General features: G+C 33.7%; 1 protein-coding gene across 1 annotated transcript; it reads right to left on the reverse strand.

Annotated features, from left to right (window-relative positions):
* Positions 1–1,938: 1,938 nt before the first annotated feature.
* Positions 1,939–12,527, reverse strand: LOC136203145 (transcription initiation factor TFIID subunit 5). The gene is made up of 19 exons (XM_065994220.1): positions 12,271–12,527; positions 11,690–11,771; positions 11,534–11,612; positions 11,346–11,443; positions 11,192–11,248; positions 10,478–10,565; positions 10,281–10,390; positions 9,661–9,765; positions 9,332–9,483; positions 8,739–8,849; positions 8,580–8,649; positions 8,460–8,499; positions 7,673–7,834; positions 7,110–7,186; positions 6,874–6,990; positions 5,150–5,415; positions 4,020–4,115; positions 3,824–3,899; positions 1,939–2,226 (listed from the first exon to the last, which is right to left on the reverse strand). Exons 1-19 carry the CDS (start codon positions 12,438–12,440, stop codon positions 2,173–2,175), a joined length of 2,010 nt encoding a protein of 669 aa, XP_065850292.1. The 5' UTR covers positions 12,441–12,527; the 3' UTR covers positions 1,939–2,172.
* Between the last annotated feature and the right edge of the window lie 9,518 nt (positions 12,528–22,045).

The raw sequence follows: 22,045 nt of genomic DNA on the forward strand, positions 1-22,045 counted from the left end.
TTATAGCTTGACATTGCCGTGAATCCTCTTTAAAGAGAGAGGTGCCTAGTTAAAATCGAGTTCAATTTTGTTGGCTTAATACATGAGGAGGCTCTGAATTTGATTCCAAAAAACTGATTGACCTTCTGAATTTAATTTACAGATTCTTTCGTTAGCTTATTGAATTTGTTTAAAGTGATATATAATTAATCATCTAAATCAACGTGGTAGAGCAAAAGAGATATGGAGAAATTGAAATGTATACTTTAAGCAAATTCAGTCGGGATGATAAAGCAAGAGAGATGTAAATAAATTAAAATGTATATCACTTTAAGTAAGTTCAAGAGCTAAATATCATTATAATCAAATTTCAAGAGTCGCGGGATTACTTCAAACATATTCAAGTGTTCAATAGATTACTTTAATTAAATTTTAAAAGCTAACAAAACATTTTGTAAATTCAATTAAATGAATTTTGTTTAAACTGAGAGCAATAGATTACTTTAATTAAATTTTAAAGGCTAACAAAACATTTTGTAAATTCAATTAAATGAATTTTGTTTAAACTGAGAGTGATAGATTTTTATTATTATTATTTTACTTTTTCTTAAAGATTGTTTTTACTATTTTTCTTACCTTATTTGAAGAAATTTATTACTAATTTTTGTTAGTATTTACAGAAAGAGATACAATTGAACTAGTTTCTAAACTTCTATTGTGAGAATAAATTATACTAGGGTAAAAATTGATGTTTCTTGATAACTTTCAGTGGGGGGAAAATCCGACTCCGTCTAGTGAATAATTTTTAGGATAAATTTAAAAAAAAATCATGTGGGCCTATGGTTTTTTAAGCAAGAGGTAATTGAGGTTCATCGCTTTGCTAAAAACGGGGTTCTTGTAATTTGACCTCTAATTATTACCGTTAACGATCTCAAAATGAAAATTTTCAAGAATTAAAATTGTTTTAATCAAACTTTAATTCTTGAAAATTTTCATTTTGAGCTTATTTATGTGTTTTTAGTAAAGAGAGAAAGTAAACATTAGATAGAGATAAAACTCCAAAAATAATGATTTCGGAAAATAAAAAACATAATTTCATAATAAATATGATACTAAACAACTTTAATTTTGAAAAAATCATTTTAAAATTATCAACGGTCATTTTTACAATGTCAAACTAAAAGATTCGTTTTTAGCAGAGCAAAGCAAGAAACCCCAAATATTTCTTGGCTGCAAAAAGAAAACAGCACAAATACACTTGACAATTCATGTAACTACGTTCTTTTTAATTTACCCTAATTTTTATATTGTCAAGATAATGCTATTGTCAAGATAATGCAACCATCAAGATACCATTATAATCAATATTAATTGCTGTTAATATTTTAATATATAGCTGAATGATGTAGCTAGTTAATATTTCAGAAAAAGAACATGTTTTTAGGTGCCTTCAAAATTACTCTCTCCCTCTTTCCATTTTCTGAGGATGGATTTAAAACCAGGTGTACTTTTGGTCTCTCCATTTTTGAATTCGACAAATAGCTGCTAACAGTTAACTAATTACATTAGTTGTTATTACTTTTTGGTTAGCCGATTGTGTAAACTTGTTTGATAAAACTTAACCAATTACTAATAGTTGTTTGCATAAATAACAAATAAAGACATTATAAAACATTTATTTGAGGTTAAAGAGTAGTAATTAGAAGTAAAAATATCTTTCAAAAAGATGGAACAATAAGCTAATTAAAAAAGCTCATAAAATGAGATTTTTCAGGACCCAGTAATCTCTCTCAAACATCTCTTCACCAAACACCACTATTAGAGATTTGACTAGTCAAAATCTTTAAAGTGACGCAAACCTCTAATTTTTACCCCAAAAAGCTCTTACCAAACAGGGTTATTGTGTGAAAAAAATTTAACCGTTTGAAATAGTTGTGGTTTTATAAAATCTAGAGAACATTTAATAAAAAATTTAAATATATCTTTGCTTTAATGCTGATTACAAATAAATAAAATACAGATTCTAAAATAACATTATAATAGTAAACACTTTCTTCAATGAAAGTCGTGAAGAGGGGGGCCAATTTTGGAGGATAGAATGAACAATGATGTGTTGTTCTTACTTATCCAAATCCTTTTTCAGTTGGACAGACATCCTCTGGCACACCATGTTCTTCAATAATACATCTCGTGTTAAACACTTTTTGATAGGACTCCAGCAGCGAACAGAAGATTCCTCCGAGAAAACTGTTACCATAATAAGTTCCATCATGTTAATGTAATCTTCCTTAATTATACATAGATTAATACACTTGGGAGCCCATGAACTTAGCTTTAAAAAAAAAAAAAATTGACTGACTATCCGAACTTATAAAATGTCTCGTTAACCCTCTGAATTTGCTTAAAATAACTGATTAACTTTCTAAATCCATGTGGCCGGACAAAATTGGTTTAGAACAAATTAAAATGTATATCATTTTAAACATGTTCGAGGGACCAATTGATTACTAACGATAACATTTTGCAAGTTCTGGAGGCTATTGATATATTTTCTATATATATATATATATATATATATATATATATATCAAAGGACATGGGGAATAAATAATCAATTTGTTGGGGTAAGAGTCGAATTTGCTTCTAATGTTATTGGAGAAGTTTATCTTACAAATTAGTTTAATTTGCTCCATGTTGGAAATTTTAGCTCAATTTCACCTATTATCGACAAAATTCCTTAGAAAGAAGTTAATTGAGCAATAATTTATATTATAGGGGCAAAATTGAGCTATCTTTTAAGATTGGGGTAACCTCAAACTTCCCCGGTAACTTTTGGGGCAAAATTGACCCTTATTCCCAATTTGATACGTTTATGACTTTTGAACTATTACATTATTAACAGGGCACACCTAAATTAATTTCTTTAGGTCAAGATCCATAATTTAGTTATGTTCATTGATTGTATTGATTTGAAATTTCTTTAACACAAAACAACATATTTTTAAAATCTACAAAACTACATTGTTTTATATTTCCCTTTTTATAGAAATATTATTATTAAAAAAACAATCAAACCAAGCATACTCACGAGCATGTTCATGAACATTATATCGAGCTTGATTATAAGCTTGTTCATGAACCTATAATCGATTATGCACGTGAGCTTTCGAGCCAAGCTTTGTCAGGCTCAAGCTCGGCTCGTTTACAAATCGAGCTGAACATGATCAAGCTTTTATCGAACCGCTCATGAGCGGCTTGGCTCATTTACAGCCCTAGTCACCATATGCCTATTTTTCCTTCACATATAAAGATAGAGTTAAGAAAAACTGTCATGAAATTTTACATTACTTATAACATTGAAGTCCAAATCAACAAAAATACATTAAATTTTAAGAAAATGATGAGAATAAAACATGTATTTGACCATAATTTCTGATGACAGATTAAGAAAAAAAAAAAAAAAAGAAAAGAAAAGAAAAGGAGCCAATATACTCAAAGTCCAAGTCATCACTTCATAAAAATTTTCTACAGATCTTTGTTGATTTGGACTTCCACATTACAGTAATGTAATGGATTTTTATATCAAGACATGAAGTTTATGCTATGGATGTAGGTACTCCGAGAGCAATACAACCAACCAATGAATTTTTTTTTTTTTTGCATAACACTCCACGGGATATGGTGTTAAGAAAAATATGTACACGTGTGACATTCATTCATTGGTCGAGTGTAATACTCCCGGAGTACCCTAAAATTTCCATATTTTACCCTGATCGAATTGATCTTTTATCCTAAAGGAATAAAGCATTTGGGAAGAATAAGAATCAGTTGGAGCTACTATTACCCTTAAGCTGTAGACTGGAGTTGATTTTGTTGGCAGAGTTTTCAATGATCTCAATCTGTTAGTATTTCCACTCTTGCTGATAAAATGCAATATATCCCGTCAAAAAGGAAATAAAAATAAAAATCATAATAGCTTGTGCCGCAGAAAAACTGAGTTCCGAGTTTTATCAGGTGTTTTTTGTGGAAATAGGGCTTACCTTTCATCAGCCTTGGTGACCTTTGCACTAGAGGTTACATCCCATAACTTCACAGTACAATCCGCAGAACCCGATGCCAGAAGTGAACCTTCGCAACTGATATTAAAGAAGATGAAGAAATTTTCATAATTATTTTAGTAACAGAGAGCTCTCTAGTTAAAGCACAAGATAAAAGGTCAAGTTGGCTCATTAACTTTGTGCACGATCAATTTGCCCAAATGAACTTTAGGTATCAATTCTACAACTCAAGACGCGAGGGGTTTCTTCTAGAGCCTAGGTGCAGGAACACGCTTGAGCAATAGAACAATTAATATTTCTAAAATGCAATAAATAGTCAAAGATTAAATCATATTCAATTATCCATAATCTTAATCATAAAATGTATCAAATAATTTCCAAATTAACCACTAACTGTTTCATAATCATAATTCATATTAAGAATTCTAAATCTAAAGACTAAAGTTCAACCATATCCTAAGTTAATTAACTAATAGTCTAATAACTAAGCGTAGCTGGTTCTCTCTTTCAAAAATCGCAACTTGGTCTTCAGAAAGGAGCAGCATTTCTTTGTGTTGTTCTTTGCTATATCTCTGTCATCCAAATTTTCTTTCATTTTTTATTTATTTCTTTTTATTCTAATTTTATTGCAGTCGCAGATCATATAGATAAGAAAGGCTCGAGACCAAAACAAACTATTTTTAAGGAATCCTAAAAAACAGTTTGTAGCTTCTAAATTTGCACCTAGGCTCAGAAAGGCACGCACCTCATGATCAGAACCCACCTTTTGGCTCCTCAGGTGAAATGCCTGGAGTCTAGCGGCTTTTGCACCTTAGGCGCGCCTTTGATAACTATGGTCTATAACTTTGCATTATTTTATCAAATTAGTTCAAATTACATGTGTCACCATATGATTGATAATTTTATTTTTCAAGACGTGTGAATTTATGATGCCTGACGCATTTTAAATTGATTCCACAAAAAAATGAAAAGTTGTGGACTAAATTCACATCCAAAGTTCATTCAACTCAAATTGATCAAATCAGTTGTTGAAGTATCAAGTATCAAATCGATCAATTATTCTATAACTTCTTTTCTCTCCACGCATCCCAAAAGCAGAAAAGGATTTGTACCTGAAAGCTAGAGACCACACACATGAATTATGGCCCATCAAAGGTGAAACACAGCGGCCACTTGAAAGGTCCCACATCATAATTGTGCCATCTTCATCACCAGATGCCATATACCTCCCATCAGGTGACATTGCTAGTGACAAAATCATGCTCCTGTGACCGATGAATATCCGGACACATTCCCCACTTTGTACATCCCACAGTCGAACGGTTTTGTCACTAGATCCTGTGGCTATGTAGTTGCAGTTGGCATGCCACTGTACACACTGAAATAAAATATACAAATTCAATGTCATTGATTCTATAGGGCTAGGGCATATAAACAAGTATTACGTTGCACGGACATGGAAACAGAAATGTTATTTCTAAAACATAACCTTCATAAAATAGCCTTCAAACGAAAATGGGCCAGAAATAGAAAGCTACTAAAGAGGAGTGTCTACAACATAACGAACATTTGGTGATTTTGTATCATATATCTATAACCAAGCCCGGTGCAGGTGTTGGGCTTACTATCGATTTTGTTCGGAAACATTGATTTTACAGCATTTAAAATTTCGAAAAATGTTTGAGAAACTAAAACTCTCGGAAACTTGTACGAAATGTTCCAGGTCACGTTTCTATAATTTAAGAAAATTGGAAACTCGTTACTTAAGACATAATGTGTTTTTGAAAGTATATCAATGTTACTTGCATGTTCAATAAATCCCTAATATTTTCTAGGTCATCTTCTACAAGTTTTCAAAATGAAAAAATCACCTTTTTCCTTCTATTATGTGACTTATGTCAGATATTAATATAAGCACTATTATTGGCCCTTAACTATCAGCTTGAGCTTTTAGTTCAATTGGTTCCTCGACATGGTATCAGAGCCTCTTGTACCAAACCGTCTAGAACCCTGGCAATCTCATTTATTGATGAATTTAAACACATGGTGGGATGGGCCTGTGTTGCACATGCTTCAAGCCCAAGGAGCATTCGCGTGAAGGAGTGTGTCAGATTTTAATACAAAAACCTATTCTTGGGCCTTAACTATAAGCTTGAGCTTTTAGTTCAATTGGTTCCTTGACAACTTATATGTAATTCTTTTTAATGTATATAAAAAAATTAAGGGTACTTCCCTTATAATTTTCAAAATTTATAGATGTACTCTTGTAGTTTTATTATTTACACGTTTCTGTTTTCTATAGTTTTTACAATTATCCTTATCAATATCCATTTCTGTTTTCCAAGTAATACGGCTTACTGTCACATCAATGGATCATATCAAATGTTTATGGGGAAAAACAAATCTCAACCACATACCACGTCAAGTATCACAATCAAATCCCAAGTTAATAATAAAATGTTCTCATCAAAGGTAACTGAAATTATAGCCAAAATACAGTTCAAAAATGACAAAATATAAACTACGTTAAAGGGGCAATTTAGCCCTTCAACTTGGCTCAGAATGCCAATTTTTCCAAAATAAAATCTGTGTACAATTTAATTCTTCAACTTGAAACAAATCAGTCCAAAATGATGTATTAATATGTGATTCATTGTATCTAATGATTGGGACACATGTTATTTTGAAATGATTCGTCAAAAAATACCAAGTTGAAGGATCAAATTGTACAAAATTACAATTTGGGACATTGGTTGAGGGGCGAAATTCTGGTATTATAACCATCTGCAAACAATTGACAAACAAGACTCAGAAAATTAAGGGGGAGAAAACTCACATCAACATCGGACAAGTGACCTGCCAGTATTCTTAATGGCTGTATTCTGTCCATGGACCAAATCCTTGCTGTCCTATCATGTGAAGCACTGGCAAAGTAATGCCCTAGAGGACTAAACTGTACCAGTGTATAAAGCAGAATGCATAAGAAAAATGATTCGGCCACCGAGTTAAATCAGTCTTGACTAACACAAGGGACATTAAACAATAAAGCAGAAATGAATGTGAAATGCATACCTGAACATCCCATACAGGATAATTATGACCCTTGTAGCAAACCAGATTTGCATTTAGTTTTGTGCTCCATAATCGAACTGCAGAAAAAGTACTATTTACACACAAAAAAAACAAGAGAGGATCATAGAATTAAGAAAGGCAGAAAGTTTGTTTGCTCTCACTCTCTCTGGCTCACACATATCCAGGTATAAGGGGTTACACCAGAGGTGGACAACATACTGCTAGAAACAGAACGCACAAGAAATGGAAGAAATGCTAAGTTTATCATGGATTGCTCAACGCAAAGAGCAAGTACTGAACAGAAAAACAACTACAAGGATCAAAGGTAAAATGGACTTAGCATAAAACTCAACCCCCAAAGGAAGATCTCTTCCCTCTCTACTCAATGAACAGAGCTTAACTCAAATGATCCAAACAAACATAATTCCCATTCTTCCCTTTTCTTCTTGCCGATCTCTATACATACTAATTAAAACAATCTCTCCTGTTAGTAACTTCCACTAGGCCCCCAAAATCCCTAATTACCCTTTAGTCCTATTATTATCATGTTATCTATCACATACCTGTGGTGTCTGCTGAACAGGAAAGGATAAAATCTCCAAGCGGACTAAAAGTGGCAGAATAAACAGGTCCTGAATGACCCTGCAATAATGTGTAAGATCTTTTGACACCATTTGGCCCTAGTACATGTTCGCTTGTAGAATCATTTTCACCCTGCAAAACAGCTGACAACAAAACTGTTTTAAAAAAAAATTCCCTCTTTCCTAAAACGTGTCGCTGCATGAATAAATTATAATATAAGAACTCCCATTACATACAATACAATACAACCATAATAGAAGAGAGACACAAATAGCAATTAATCACTACATACCATTAAGTACAACATAACCTATCATACCTTGGCTACTGCCACGTATACCCTTCACATAACATATTTTTTGTGCAACTTCTAGGTTGTACTTCAGCAAATCAGTAAAACTGTATAAATTGCTACTAACTAAATGCATGCATATAGGTATTCGCTGCCCCAGCAATGTTCACATGGACTTTAATGACCAAATGAATTTGGTCATTCACCGTTAGATCTAGGCTTATTAAATCTAAGCCTTAGGATGCTTTGAATCTCCAACTTAGGATTCTAATAAGCCTAGACCTAACGGTGAATGATCAAATTTTACATGGTCATTAAGGTCCATGTGATCAAAACCATTCACTGCCCATAGCATAGTAATCATAAAATCGCAATGTTATGTTATACTCACTGTCCAAGTTTGCATCCACAAGAGTGCGTCATAGAATGAAATAAGAACACATGCCAGAAACTATCTCCTACTAGTATAGACTTACAATTGCCACTTTGCTGCCCAAGTTTAGCCATGTCCCAAACCTGTGGACGCAAAGTGAGAAATTAGCACTTAAAATTGGCTAAGATAGTGTAAATTAGGCCAACCCGTGTGAGATCAAGACCTTCAGTGAGGAGTCTGAGAATCCACCAGCAACCAAAGATCCATCCTGGGATATTGAAGAGCAGTTCAAACTGGGGAAATTGCAGGAAGATTGTTGATGAATTCAGTATAGACTCAAATAAAAGGAGAAGCAATTGAATCCTTAAAAAAATGATAATACCTGTTATGTGTGTTGATAAATGTATAAAAGCTAACAGATGGCAGTGCTGAATTACTCAATTGGACACGGTTCCTCAAGTCTTCAAGAATAGACTGTTCCACCTCTGTTGGGCTGAAGACATCATTAAGATAAAAATAAATTTTAATGCACCGCCTTTTAGCCTTGTGAACTTTGCTTTTATTCCTAAATTTGAGAATCATGCAACAGCTAGTGCATAAAACATTCTTTATGTAGAACGCAGAAGCATGGCTAATTTCAGATTGTGTACAATTTACATCATGCAAAATGCAATTGAATTCCCTCCAAAAGACCATGAAGCATAATTGACAAACAGCCATGAAGTGAGCAATAAAGAGAAATAACCAAATAAATTATATCTATGGGGGCAATTGAAGCTGGTTAATCAACTGATAATCCAAGAAACACTACATTAAATATAACAAAAAAATATATGTTCCTAAAATCTTAATGATAACATTTTTAAGCTAAACCTGTTGGCAGGATAACACAAAAATGGCATTTAATCCCCATGATATCTTAGCTTTTTGTGACAGCAATAAATTTATTATATATCACAGGATTAAAGAAAATACATCACAGGCAAAGGAAGCTCTGCCTTGACTCTTGGTGCTGCAGACACAATATTAGCATCAGGGCGCGCAACTTTTGCTGTTGCGCTAGCAGCTTTATCTTTTTTCGTCTTTTTGACGGAGGTACCTTGCTTTCCACCTTCTGCTGGTCTTTTCTGAAGAAGAAACAGATAGCACCAAAGAAGAGATGGATATAAACGATTAATGGAAATGACAGTTATAATCAGCATGTTTTCAGCAGCTAAAACAAAAATCACACAATTTCAAATATTAACAAGCATATGCATTGTGAATGTAATGTATACATTACAACAGTCTATGAGCTTATGTACCTTGTTTTCATCAATTTCCCCCTCTTTTGCTTCCTCTGTCTTTTCAGAATCTGAGAGAAAACCCCCAGCCTTTTCTAAACGATCCTCTAAAGAGTCCTCAAGCAGCTATGCAAATGTATAATGGAAGCTCAAAATCAACAACAATCAGAAAGAAAAAAGAATAGAAGAGAGAAGACAAGGAACAAGCAACGATAAACAATGCCTTCATTTACTATTTAATTTATAGATATCATTGTGTAGCAATAGGTCACGGGTTCGGGTCTTGGCGCAACGGTAAACGTTGTTGTCGTGTGACCAAGAGGTCACGGGTTCGAGTCTTAGGAGCGGCCTCTTGCCAAATAAATTGGTAGGGGAAGGCTTGCTCCCAGTACACCCTTGTGGTGGGACCCCTCCCCGGACCCTCGCTCAGCGGGGACGCGTAGTGCACCGGGCCGCCCTTTTTATTGTGTAGCAATAGATATAATTGAGTTCCTACTTTAAGAATCTCTTGTAAAAAAAAAAATTAAGGGGCGGGTGAGTTTTAAATAAAACTCAAACAACGCACTTAACTATCAACATATCAGGGATAAAAAGTGTCATATGCGAACTGCTGAGAAAGCACTTGTATATCATATACTCACCCCCCAATGTATTTCTTTCTTGTTTATCTGAAAAGCGGCATCCTGATTGTTTCCAATTAGTGTTACAACATCAGGATCGTCCAAAATTGAGCTGGGCTGTCCAGGAGAAACTGCCAAGAAGTCAGAACACTCATTATATGTGCAAAAGCAAATCCAATCTATTTACGTGCAACCAAAAGGGAAGTAAAGAGAAGTACCTTGAAAATTAATATGATCATTAACAATCCCAAGCATCATAGTGGATTTTGTGTTGCGCAGAAACTGCATCAAGAGCTCATTCGAGTACTGACAATTTGATAAACAGCAAGCTTTCAGCAATTTACATGAAAATATTTCTACCACACTAACTTGTTAATAAAAAGGTATCCATTCACCTGACTTGAACACTATACATAAGCCCATAATCTATATGTCATTATTCAGAAAGTCATGTCTGTCTAAAACTAAACAGAACATGCTGAGTTTTAATCATGAAATACTATATTATTGAATGAAAGCTATTCAGAAACTCATGTATGCAGTAAAAACTAATGGAAAATGCATCGAGTTTCAATCATGAAATACAATTATGACCCGGAGTATATATTATTTGAAAGCTTAAGGAATCACATACCCTGCAAGACCAATGTCCAAAGGGAAATTTATGCAAATAATTTTAGAAGGCATGTATGAGCATGCTCTTGTATCTATCTTATTCAAAACATAATGAATATGGAATACTTTGCATATTCTGAAAAAAGGAAAGCATGGCCAATTTTCACAAGAGAGATCTCAACAAGGCTTTTAAGTATGATGGAAAATTTTGGGATGCCTATTGATGCTGGACAAATATAATGGATTACCCATTGGAATTGATGTGGAAGAGCAATATAGATAAATAAATGATGCATTATGGAAATGCAAGACATTACCTGCGATATCTTTATGTTGACTTTGCTCTGTCTAAGGGTATGAGCAAATTCCATTTCCTAAAGAACAAAATCATATAATTTTATTATTCTGAGAAGTAATTGAAGCAAAGAAAAATTTGAAATGTTGTATAATACTGGTAATAATGGTATCAACCTCCAAATGAGAGGGAGAAAGAACTCCCTCCAACTTTTGAAGGTCTCGCGAATGCACTGTTTCATGATCTTCACGAAAGATGTTGAAAAAATTTCGAGCTGGAGAAAAACCAAGATAGCATGAAATAAACATATCATAATTGTTGTACAAATGAGCAACTGCAAAATGCATAGAAGATAACATCTTACCCTCTTGGATATGCCCTTTTGCCACCAAATCCATATAACAATGAACAAATACTGGATAAAGCACACGAAGCAACTCAGGCTGCACAGTTCAAACACAATAAACTTGAAATAAATACACATCCACCAAATAAACAAATAACTCCAACAAATAAGTACCTTGTATAAATCAAGTGAACTGTGCGTCCATGACCTTAGTTTACCATATTCCTCATGATACCGCGCCGGAGTATCATCTGATCTGTAAAACTCAACAGCATCAGTTGAAAGGTCGAATTTGGATCATTAAGGTAGTACAAGTGACCCCAAAAGGAAAAAACATTTGGCATTGGATTGTCAATAGAAATCTCTAGAGACAGTTTAGCGAGAAAACCTACTTGGCATCATTTATATCATATAAAATCATGTGTAACGATACCCCTTTTTGACACCCTAAGAAATCTCCATATTCAGCTTTCCACATTGTAAGGCAAAAACCCCAATTCATATAATCGAGTTGCTTGACTTTCATGGCTCAAAATTTTAAGCCTAGGAAAGTCCAGTTCTATTCAAAAAGCTTTAGTTATATATATACTAGCTTACATACAGTCTGAATTAAGATTTCCGAGTGATGCAGCTAACAAGCACCACTATATGACCATTGTTTAATGAAATTTCAGTTTTATAAAACGCAATTAAGAACCCTAAATCAAAAATATACTCCGCAACTAAATATAAAAACATAAGGAGGAAGGAGTTACTGAGAGATGGCGAGGAGAAGATTAGAGAGATCGGGATCCGAGTGAACATCAATGGAGTTAGCATTCTTAGAACTGTGTTGAACTTCATCGTGAAAAGCTAACTCCGCTTGCCTGAATCCTTTCTTCTTCAGATACGTCTCCACGAATTTCACTACTTGTTCTTCGTCCATTCTCTTCTTCCTCCTCCAACTGCGAGGCCTTTCTCAGTTTTCTTCAAATTGCTTTCTCATTCAGTCGCTCTCTTGGCATAGAGCCCGAAATTTCTGCTCTCTCAAATATGGGCTTCAGCTTCTGAGTTTTACCCACTGGACGAACCGAGCCCTAAGCCCAAATGAAACCTAATCGTTTGCAATGGAACGGAAATTGGCTCAAATGCATCAACCGATATTTTATTTTACTTAGGAGTCCGTTTGGTTACTTGTTGTTTGTTGTTCTTGTTACGGTTTACTGTTTCCATTTGGAAAATGCTACTTTTCCAAAAAGCAGGGATTCCATGTTTTTGTAAAAAGCTACTTTTCAGTTGTAAAAGGCAAACAGGAGGTGTCTAACCAAACACCTAAAACTCAGCATTTTAAAGTAAAAAGGCAAACAGGATGTGAAAAGTAAGTAACCAAACACCCTCCAAATCATATTATCAAAATTAATTCTAAATATATCACTTTTTTTATATATTACAAATAAAGTATGATTTTACACTTTAATTTAAAAATTCTAGATCCCAATTCATAAATTCTAAACTCTAAGAAAACATATCTTAAACTTATAATTTATAAATCTTAATTTTTAATATATTAAAAATTATGATTTAGTTAGTTTGACATTATTCAGATTATTACTTAATATAATATTATATATAATTTTTAAAAAAATGAATTTCTATATGATTTTCCCTTCTAAATCATATATATACCTATCGGCATTATTCTCATCGAGTTTGGTAAGAGTTAAGATTATTCGCCCCTTTTGCTAATGTATTTAATGAAAATCAAATTATGAGATTTTTCCCACAAACTCAACATACGACTGATTTTGAAATATTATAGTTGTTAATTTTTTTAAAAAAAGATTATTAACATTAAGAAGCAACAACGGCAACATCAGATGCAACAAAATTCCTCATAAAGGAAGGTGTTGAATCCCAATAAGAAAGGTTTGGCCATAAAAACGGAGCTTTAGCAAGAGAGTCCACCACCATATTAACGTATCGCTTAACATTACCTCTTAACATAAGAAAATCTACTAACCCATGTGTCCTGAACAAGACAGTGAAAATACTGAACAATACGACTAAATTCCAATATGTCACTCAGCTTGTTATGAAACACATCCAAAATACACTTAACATCTGACTCCACTTAAACACTCCTCCATCCTTACGCTTTGATCCAAGCCAACACATGCTTGAAACAAAAAACTATTACTATGCGTTAGAGAAGTTGTTTAGTCTTTGGTGAATCTTGAGCCTCCAAACTTGGGTTCAATCCTTGAAAATATGATAACCATATTGCTCAGCTAAAAAATTAAACGCAACATGATAGCCATACTAAACATAGTATTTTTCCACCTTTTTATAATGCCAAATAAGAGTATCATTTTCTAATTGGGCACCCGCTGGCATTGCTAAAATCCGATCCACATCAATTGTCTCAACCATCTCATTGAGAAGCTCCAAGTCTCATTCATCATGCTCAAGAATTTTTAAATCTCCAACCATTACCTCTTCAAAGCCCTCTTTAACATTCATTGTTGGTTTGAAGCCCCCTAACATCAATAATCTAATGATCCTTCCAAATCCCTATTGAACGACCATCTACAATCTGTTGCCTACACCCTTCACCAAACATTTCTTTCGATCTCAAAATGCCTTTTCACACTAGGCTCTGGTTATGACCAAAAATCCCCTTCTGGAAAGTAATTAGCTTTGGTAATACGACATTAATATTCGAGACCAACTCTTATATAATTGCTTTCTAAGTAAGGCAACATTAAGATGTCGAAATCCTTTTTCCTTTCGCAAACAAAGCATATCCTAAGAGCACTAGTGAATTCGTTTCTTCTCACCATTCGACCCCCACTGAAAAGAATTCACCATCTTCTATAACTCATTGCACAAAAAGACCAACAAAAGAAAGATACTCATATAATAAGAGTGGATAACTTGAGCTACTGACTTTAGTAAGATTTCTTTTGTCACTTGCGAAAGCATTCTACCACTTCTATTGAAGAGACGATGTCAAAGCTTGTCAAGTAAGTAACTAAAAACTAATATCTTCCTTCCTATTAGTGAAGGCAGACCAATGTATCACCCGTGTTCAGAAGAGTTTGCAAATCAATGATAGTTTTTATGGCTTCTTATCGCTCTAAGACACATTAGAATTAAAGAATATCATGGACTTCAATAACATAAAACAAAAAACAAAAATGACAGGTTAATATCATATATATAATTAGTAGGATAATAAAAAGAAAGAAAGCATAAAAACATTAAATTATGAATTAATGAGAAAATGAATAACTATAAAACTCATGAACTCCTATATATTCCAACGTCAATTCTGTGTCTCTTATATATTAGTAATAAGTTATTAAATTATCATTCTATTGTTTTCATACTTCTTTCTAATGATATGTCGAGCAATCATTATTTGATATAACAGATTGAAGCCTCTCGACTACTCTAACCACATAAGATCGTTATTTGGTATTGATCATTTCTTGGTCTTTACACATATAAGATCAGAGTATAAACTGCACTTGAAATATCCAATAGTTGTAGGTTTAATGATAATCCTAATCAAATATGTGTAAAAAAAATAATACTAAAATGCATATTCTTGACACTTTTTTTTTCGTAGTGCCTTAACCTGCCACTTTTGAGACCAATACCAAAATGTTAGAGTTTACATGTAAATGACCAATATCAATATTGGAAAGCAATGCATAACACCCAATGACCAAATCCAAGACAACCTGTCAAATTTTAGACCAAATGAAAAAACTTGTCACAATTTCTAACGCATCAAACAAATACTTGGATTGATTAGGATTCGAATTTTGGTTGATTAAGAAGCAAACATCAAATTTAAAAATGACTCTTGTAATCTGGAATCGCAGGTTGCTCACCGAGCTATAGCGACAAATGAAGTAAAGTTCAAATTCCATCAGATGGATCAATTTATGTCCCTATTCGACCCCGTCAAGATCCAACTTTTGACATGTGCAAAGAAGACAAGTTTAAGTCACATGTCTTCGCTTTAAAAAATTTGAATGATCTCAATTCGACCTCTTATGAAGAATTTATGCCCCAATTATGAAAGGGTGTCAAATCTAGAAAATAGAGTAGTTGTTGCATGTTAGGTATAAAATATACCTATTTTCATATGCATCTTCACGTCTATATTCATGCATTTAGTTTAGTTTATTAAATGTTTTTGAAAGATTTCATTTGTTTGTTTATGATGTGAACAGAGACAGGTTAAACACGGATGAAAACTCAATATGAAGGAACATCAGCATAAAGCGAGAAAAGACGGGCAAATAAGGAGCAAAAGAAGAGAATTCAAGAAATGCACCTGTCGCGATCATGCCCTGCGTCTCGTTCGTGACAGACACTTTTTCAGCACAAAATTGGCTTCTCATGTCACAAACGTGACACTGCTGTATTGTCCGTGATAGACATTTCTTCAACAAAAAGACATGGTTTTTCATATGGGAATCAACATTTCTCTTCGCCATTAGCCACATCCATTCATCACACCTTTATGGACAAATGCCTTCCAAGGGACACAACTCTTCTTCGTCTATATAAAGAAGATTACTCCATCATTTCCATCATGGTTCACAAGTTTGAATCATCATGCACAAAGATGCAGAGATATTTCAGAATCTGAGATACAATACTGAGTCTGAGATATTGAAGTATCTTACTTAGAGATTCAGTTCAATGCACAGAAAGAAGTGAGGTCGAGAGATAAGCTTTCTCGAGATGTAAGAAGAAGATACAAAAGAGAAGACGATCCCGAGGCTTGACAAATCTTACAAGGATAAGTAAAAGGATTGACAACCCCTATATTGTTCTTTGTTATAGTCTTTTTCCTATTTTCTTTATCTTCAATTCATGTTCAACATTGTTAATACATTTTCACCATATATTAATCAATCAAATGCAAATTATTCTATGTTCATTATGATCTTCATTATTGCTTTATGTCTGTTCTAGGGAAATTCATAAAAGCAAAACATAGGAGTAGTTATCAGTTCATAAATCTAGAATAGGTTCAGTTTATGAAAAGATAATCATACTGTAAAATTGAACGTGTTTATTTAATTTAACAATCCTAATTCACTATGATAGGTCGAGGAGTTAGTATTATTAATCTAATTAAACTTAAGTTTCTTAATCCTAGATCGAGAGATTGGATTAAGAGTAATTCTCCAGTATGACTGCAGAAGATTGACGGTATTAATAATTTTTCATTCTGTTTAATTATTATCAACTTGTATCAGAGCTAAGCATGAAACGAATCATAGGATTAGTTTAGATTAGATAAGTTAGATTAAATTAATCACTCAATTAATGATTTTCTATAAACCTCGAGAAAACGAATAAAGACATAATATAAGTTAAGTATCAGTTGTGTTCTCTATGGGATAAATATCTTTTATTACTACAAGTGAAACCGTGCACTTGCGGAATTTGCCTAACATTGCAAATCAGGTCGGCCAATGGCTATTCTGCTCGACAAGTAAAGGATGTTTTTCAGCTGTCTATTTCACATTTCGAGACATTCAGACTTCAATATTTTCAAACAAATCACCATAATAACACCTAAAATCACAAAAAGAAAACACTCAAAATCACTGAAATCATCAAATGAGAAATAAAATGTTAAAGAGAGTCAACAAATTTTCAACTTATAACTAATTTGCTTGGGTTAAATTTGCAGGGTCAATGTTTACAACATAAAAAATCAAACCTTAAATTTATTTATCCTCGATAACCAGCCTTTAATAAAAAAAAATTATTTTCTTATTAAAATACAAGTAATAATTACTAAACTTTTTACTACTTAGATCCATTCACTACAAAAAAAAAAAAAGATTATTGGGGACGGTTAAAATTGTCCCCAAAAATAAGAAAAATCGTCCCATGTGCTTTTGGGGAGTTTCGTCCTCTATGCGGACGTACCCTATTTTATAGGAGACAAAAATATAATGTCGTTTGTTGGTCCCGAGTAACGTGATAGAATTAGTTCCAAGGGGGGGTTAGGAACTATTTCAGCTTTTTCAAACTTAATGCTGACTTATTTTGGAGTTTAAGATTTCAACTCAATTTTTAGGTCAGCACCGCTGAGTATGGTGTGAGACAGCTTTAGACAACGGTTGACTAGAGCTGTTTCAACTGTGAGTTAGGAAGTAACACTTAAGTCAGTTTCTAACTCAGCACTCAGACTACGCAACTCAGCGTATACAAGTGGTTTTACTGAGTAATATTTAGCAAGCAATACATACATATATATATATATATATATCAAGAGATAAAGGGTTAGAAGTTACTCAGCAGACTTATCCTGGTTCGGCCTCTCCGCCTACGTCTAGTCCCCGGAAATCCTTCAGAGCTTTTTGAATCCTCTACTGAGCTCTTTAAAGGTAGAGCACAAACCGTTTACAATAGCAACTGAGTATGCAAGAGTACCGTCCTCTATTCGTCTACTCAATCCTATCTCTACCACTGAGTACTATAACCGAGCACTTAGCCTCTCTCTACCACTAAGTACTATAACCGAGCACTCAGCCTCTCTTTTCTAACCTTTTACAAATGATAAGAAATTGTTCTTAATACAACAAAGAACACTTTAGATGAATAAATCACTCTAGACTTTTACACAAAAATAGGAGTTTGGTGTAAGAGCTTGCTTTTTCTTTTCAAACAGCTTCTATTTTGGATTTTCCAAATGACTTAACTTGATGAAGATTTTTGCTTGTCTGTCTTATGTCTATAATTCCAATAATGAATTGGCCTTTTATAGTGATGTTTGAGGCGCCAATTATTTGAGTTCTGACATAGCCGTTGTGGGGAAACGTTCTCCTTTCGTCATCACTCGGTCAACACTCAGTGCTGCAGGCCAATCCTGTCTTCTATCTTCGTCAGACGCCAGGTTTGTCTTCTTGTTAATGTCAGATGGTCCATGCTCCTTTTCAAAAAGTCTTCCAGATAGATTTCTGTGGCTTCTGAATTTTTCAGAAAATGGACAGACTTTGTCTTGCAAGTTGACCGATCATTGATGCTGACTTGACGACCACTCAGCTTGATACAGCGGCTTCGCCTTCAAGCTTTTCTGAAGAAGACATTTTCTTTCTTAAAGCTGAGTTGCATGTTACTCAGCTCCGGCCGTGTGAACTGCATCTGCTGACATTGTCTTGACTTTCTCTTATTGATTATTAATTCATGTTCTTACTAATAAACTTACTCAACATTGAACAAACTCATTAGCACAATTAAATCAAAGCAATTAAACTTAATTGTGTTGGAATATTTTTATCATGGAGATTTACTTAAATAATTTTGTCAAATCAAAATCATTTGGAAAGGTGTTTCAACATCGTCCCCATTTTGTAGGACGATTATCGTCCTTAAGAATACGGACAAATGTCGTCCTCATTTTGAGTGACGATTATTGTCCCTCCTTATAGGAACGATTGTCGTCCCCATACAAAGGAGACCAATTTTATCCCTATTCTGGGGAGACGGTTTTTTGTCTTCAAAGAAATGGACAATTGTCGTCTCCATAACAAAAGAGATGACTTTTTTCTCTATTCCTAGAAGACAATTTTTTTGTCTCTGATGAAAAAGACAGTTGTTGTCCCCATGCAAAGAAGACAATATTTGTCCTTAAATATTCAATCCAAAATTTTATCAAAAAACAAAAAAGGAAAATAAATATGCAATTTTGGATTGAAGGGAGCTATTATAAAATGTCGCAGATATTTATATTGAAATTAGAGTACCCATCCTTAATGAGAAAGTACAAATGTTTTAGGAAGATACAAAATTGTCTTAATAATCACCTTAAGTATCTACATACAATGTAATTTGTAAATAACAAAACATTACACATAGTTTCCAAAATATCGTGAAATTCTAGACCAACAACCTTTAATTGCAGCAGATCGGCTAATGCACATAATGGAAGGATCCACATATGCAGCAGAGAAAGTTCTGCATGACCAAAATAAGGATTTTATAGAAAATAAAAGCAGAAACAAAACAGAAAATTTAAAGCATGAATACCAGGGATGCACAACTTACTAAATAAAAGAGAAACTGCAGATGAATTTACATACCTTTCAAAGAACTTTATACAGCTGCGAAGAAGGAACCAACTGCAAAATAACCTGCTACGATAACTAGGTTACCTAGAGCTGCACAGAGAAGAGCCAATTAACTGTTATGTTTACTTTGGACTGTACATAACCCAATTGACTAAGATAACTAACACATAGTAAATATTGGCAATTTGCATTTTCTATGATTAACTTATTCGAAAATTCATCACATATCACTTTGAAGTAAACGTTATAGTTAAAATGTACTTCACAAATAGCAACACATCAAAACAAGAAAGGAATTCCTTTTGTTCCAAAATAACGGTTCAAAAAATGCGACAATTGGTACTCTAAGAGTTGCTTAAGTATAGAAGAGTTATTGAATGGGCATCACAAGGACTTTGATTAAACAAAGCCAAGAATGGTGAAAGGCACTAATGAGCAAAATATACCTGAATTCCAAGAGATACACCCTCGAGCTAGGAGTTTAGCTTATGGAACTTTTCAATTTAATGTCTTAACCTGATAAGGGCCTCCTCCATTACTTTTACAGCTCCCTGCAACAGTATCTCAAGTCTTCTGTAGTGCTACACTACCCCATGCTATACAGAAGTCACATCGCTTTGACCTAGATCATCAGTTAAACCCATGTAATGAGATTTCCACACACTGATCCAAAAAAGCAAGATTAAAAACATTTCCACTTTCATAATAAGGAAGACAAAGAGCAAATGACTAAAAGAGATATAAGTTACTGAACCAATTATAAAGGTGTGGCACGTTGGCAATAAGGGAATTAGGGGAGATATCAAGTTTGTTATGCTTTGGAAATGGTGAGCGATTTGGGCCGGTAGTTAAATAGATGTGTTGTAGGAAGAGAACATCGACTTTGAAATCAGGAATCTAGTATTCAGTTTGTTACTTTGGGAAAGAGGCAGTGCTGTGCATCAATAGACATTTCTCTTCTTCTCATTTGTTTTCTTTTGTTCCCCCCTTGTTTGCTGCATTTCAAGGTTGAGAAGAGCTATCCTATCTTAATAATAATTCCATATTTCATATCTGATTTGTGCTTATTTAGATTACATTACCATATAGAATTTTCTGTTACACAATGTATAAAATATTAATTGGTTGTATCTAAAAAACAAAAAGAAATTAAAGAGGGGGAAAGGCACACTTGTAAACATAGTCGAGAATAAGCAGCCTATGATGTATACCATAATCACCACCAATATAAGTCACAATTAAACTACCTGCATCAGGGTGGGGCCAGCTCCTTGAAGTAGGAAACCGCAATACGAATGTTCCAGGCTCTTGAAGACCCCTAGGACCTTCAAGTGAAAATTTTGCTTCTTCTTTTGTAATAAATCCTTATCCACTTAGTTGATGTCGAACTCCATATTAAGTTTATCTTATTTCTTGATAGCGTAAAAGAAACTGGGTATAACCAGCACCCCATATTTTCAAAGTTCTCTTGAGCAACATACTCCTAGCATCCAATGATTCTCCTCAAGAGCTCAAAGTCCTGAAGCCAGTGATAATAAAGTAAATAGGCCATGACTTTAAAAGTTATTTGAAGACTTTGACTAAAACAAGATAGGGAACTTCAAACAATCTATTGAAACCCGATGTATCGATGCAATAAAAAGGAAAAAAGATGTCAGATGGCTATAATGCTTCACGTGTTATGCAAAATTTTGACTTGCCTGAATTAGATAATTAGAACTTAGTCACTAGTAAAAGTACCATACATACTATTCATATGGGTGGATCTTAAGCCAACAATCAGTGATAACAGGCACAATTATTTATCTCCTCCAAGCTTTCCATTTCACTTCATGCAAAGTAACAAAAATATATAAAAGAGGGATCCAATGAACTGTCTGCTTTTCTATAAAATAAAGTATACCACTAGATATCCACAACTCTTCTTGAATTCACATGCTAGCAGTCTGACTTATTGCCTAGGAATTCAGGGGGAGGTTTTGAAACTGCTACTTCAAATTTAGGTTCTATGCGTCTAGCATCCTCCTGAGATAGGGGAAAAAAGAGAGTAAATAAACATAATACATATTAAAAGACAAGTTTCAAACCACCTTTTCTGGTATAGTTTCTTTGTTCTAGACTTTAATAGCCTTGAAGGATGCCTTCATTGACATAGTTGTAGGTAATATACATAAGCAATTGAATTGAGTCAAACAGTAACTACACTAACAAGTATTAGAACATTAAGAATTAAGAAAGAAATTAAGGTCACATATAAAGATAATTATTAGCATGACTATAACCATCCTGTCAACAAAAAAGCCATTAATCAATAAAGACAATAAGACAGCTTATAAGGTGAAAGTCTTTTGATAACATAAGGAGAAAAAATGATAATAATCTTCAACTAGTATTAATACATAAGGTGAAAAAAAAACCATCATATAGTAAACCGATGAAAATA

This window comes from Euphorbia lathyris, chromosome 8 (genome assembly GCF_963576675.1).
Source record: "Euphorbia lathyris chromosome 8, ddEupLath1.1, whole genome shotgun sequence".
Lineage (NCBI taxonomy): Eukaryota > Viridiplantae > Streptophyta > Magnoliopsida > Malpighiales > Euphorbiaceae > Euphorbia > Euphorbia lathyris.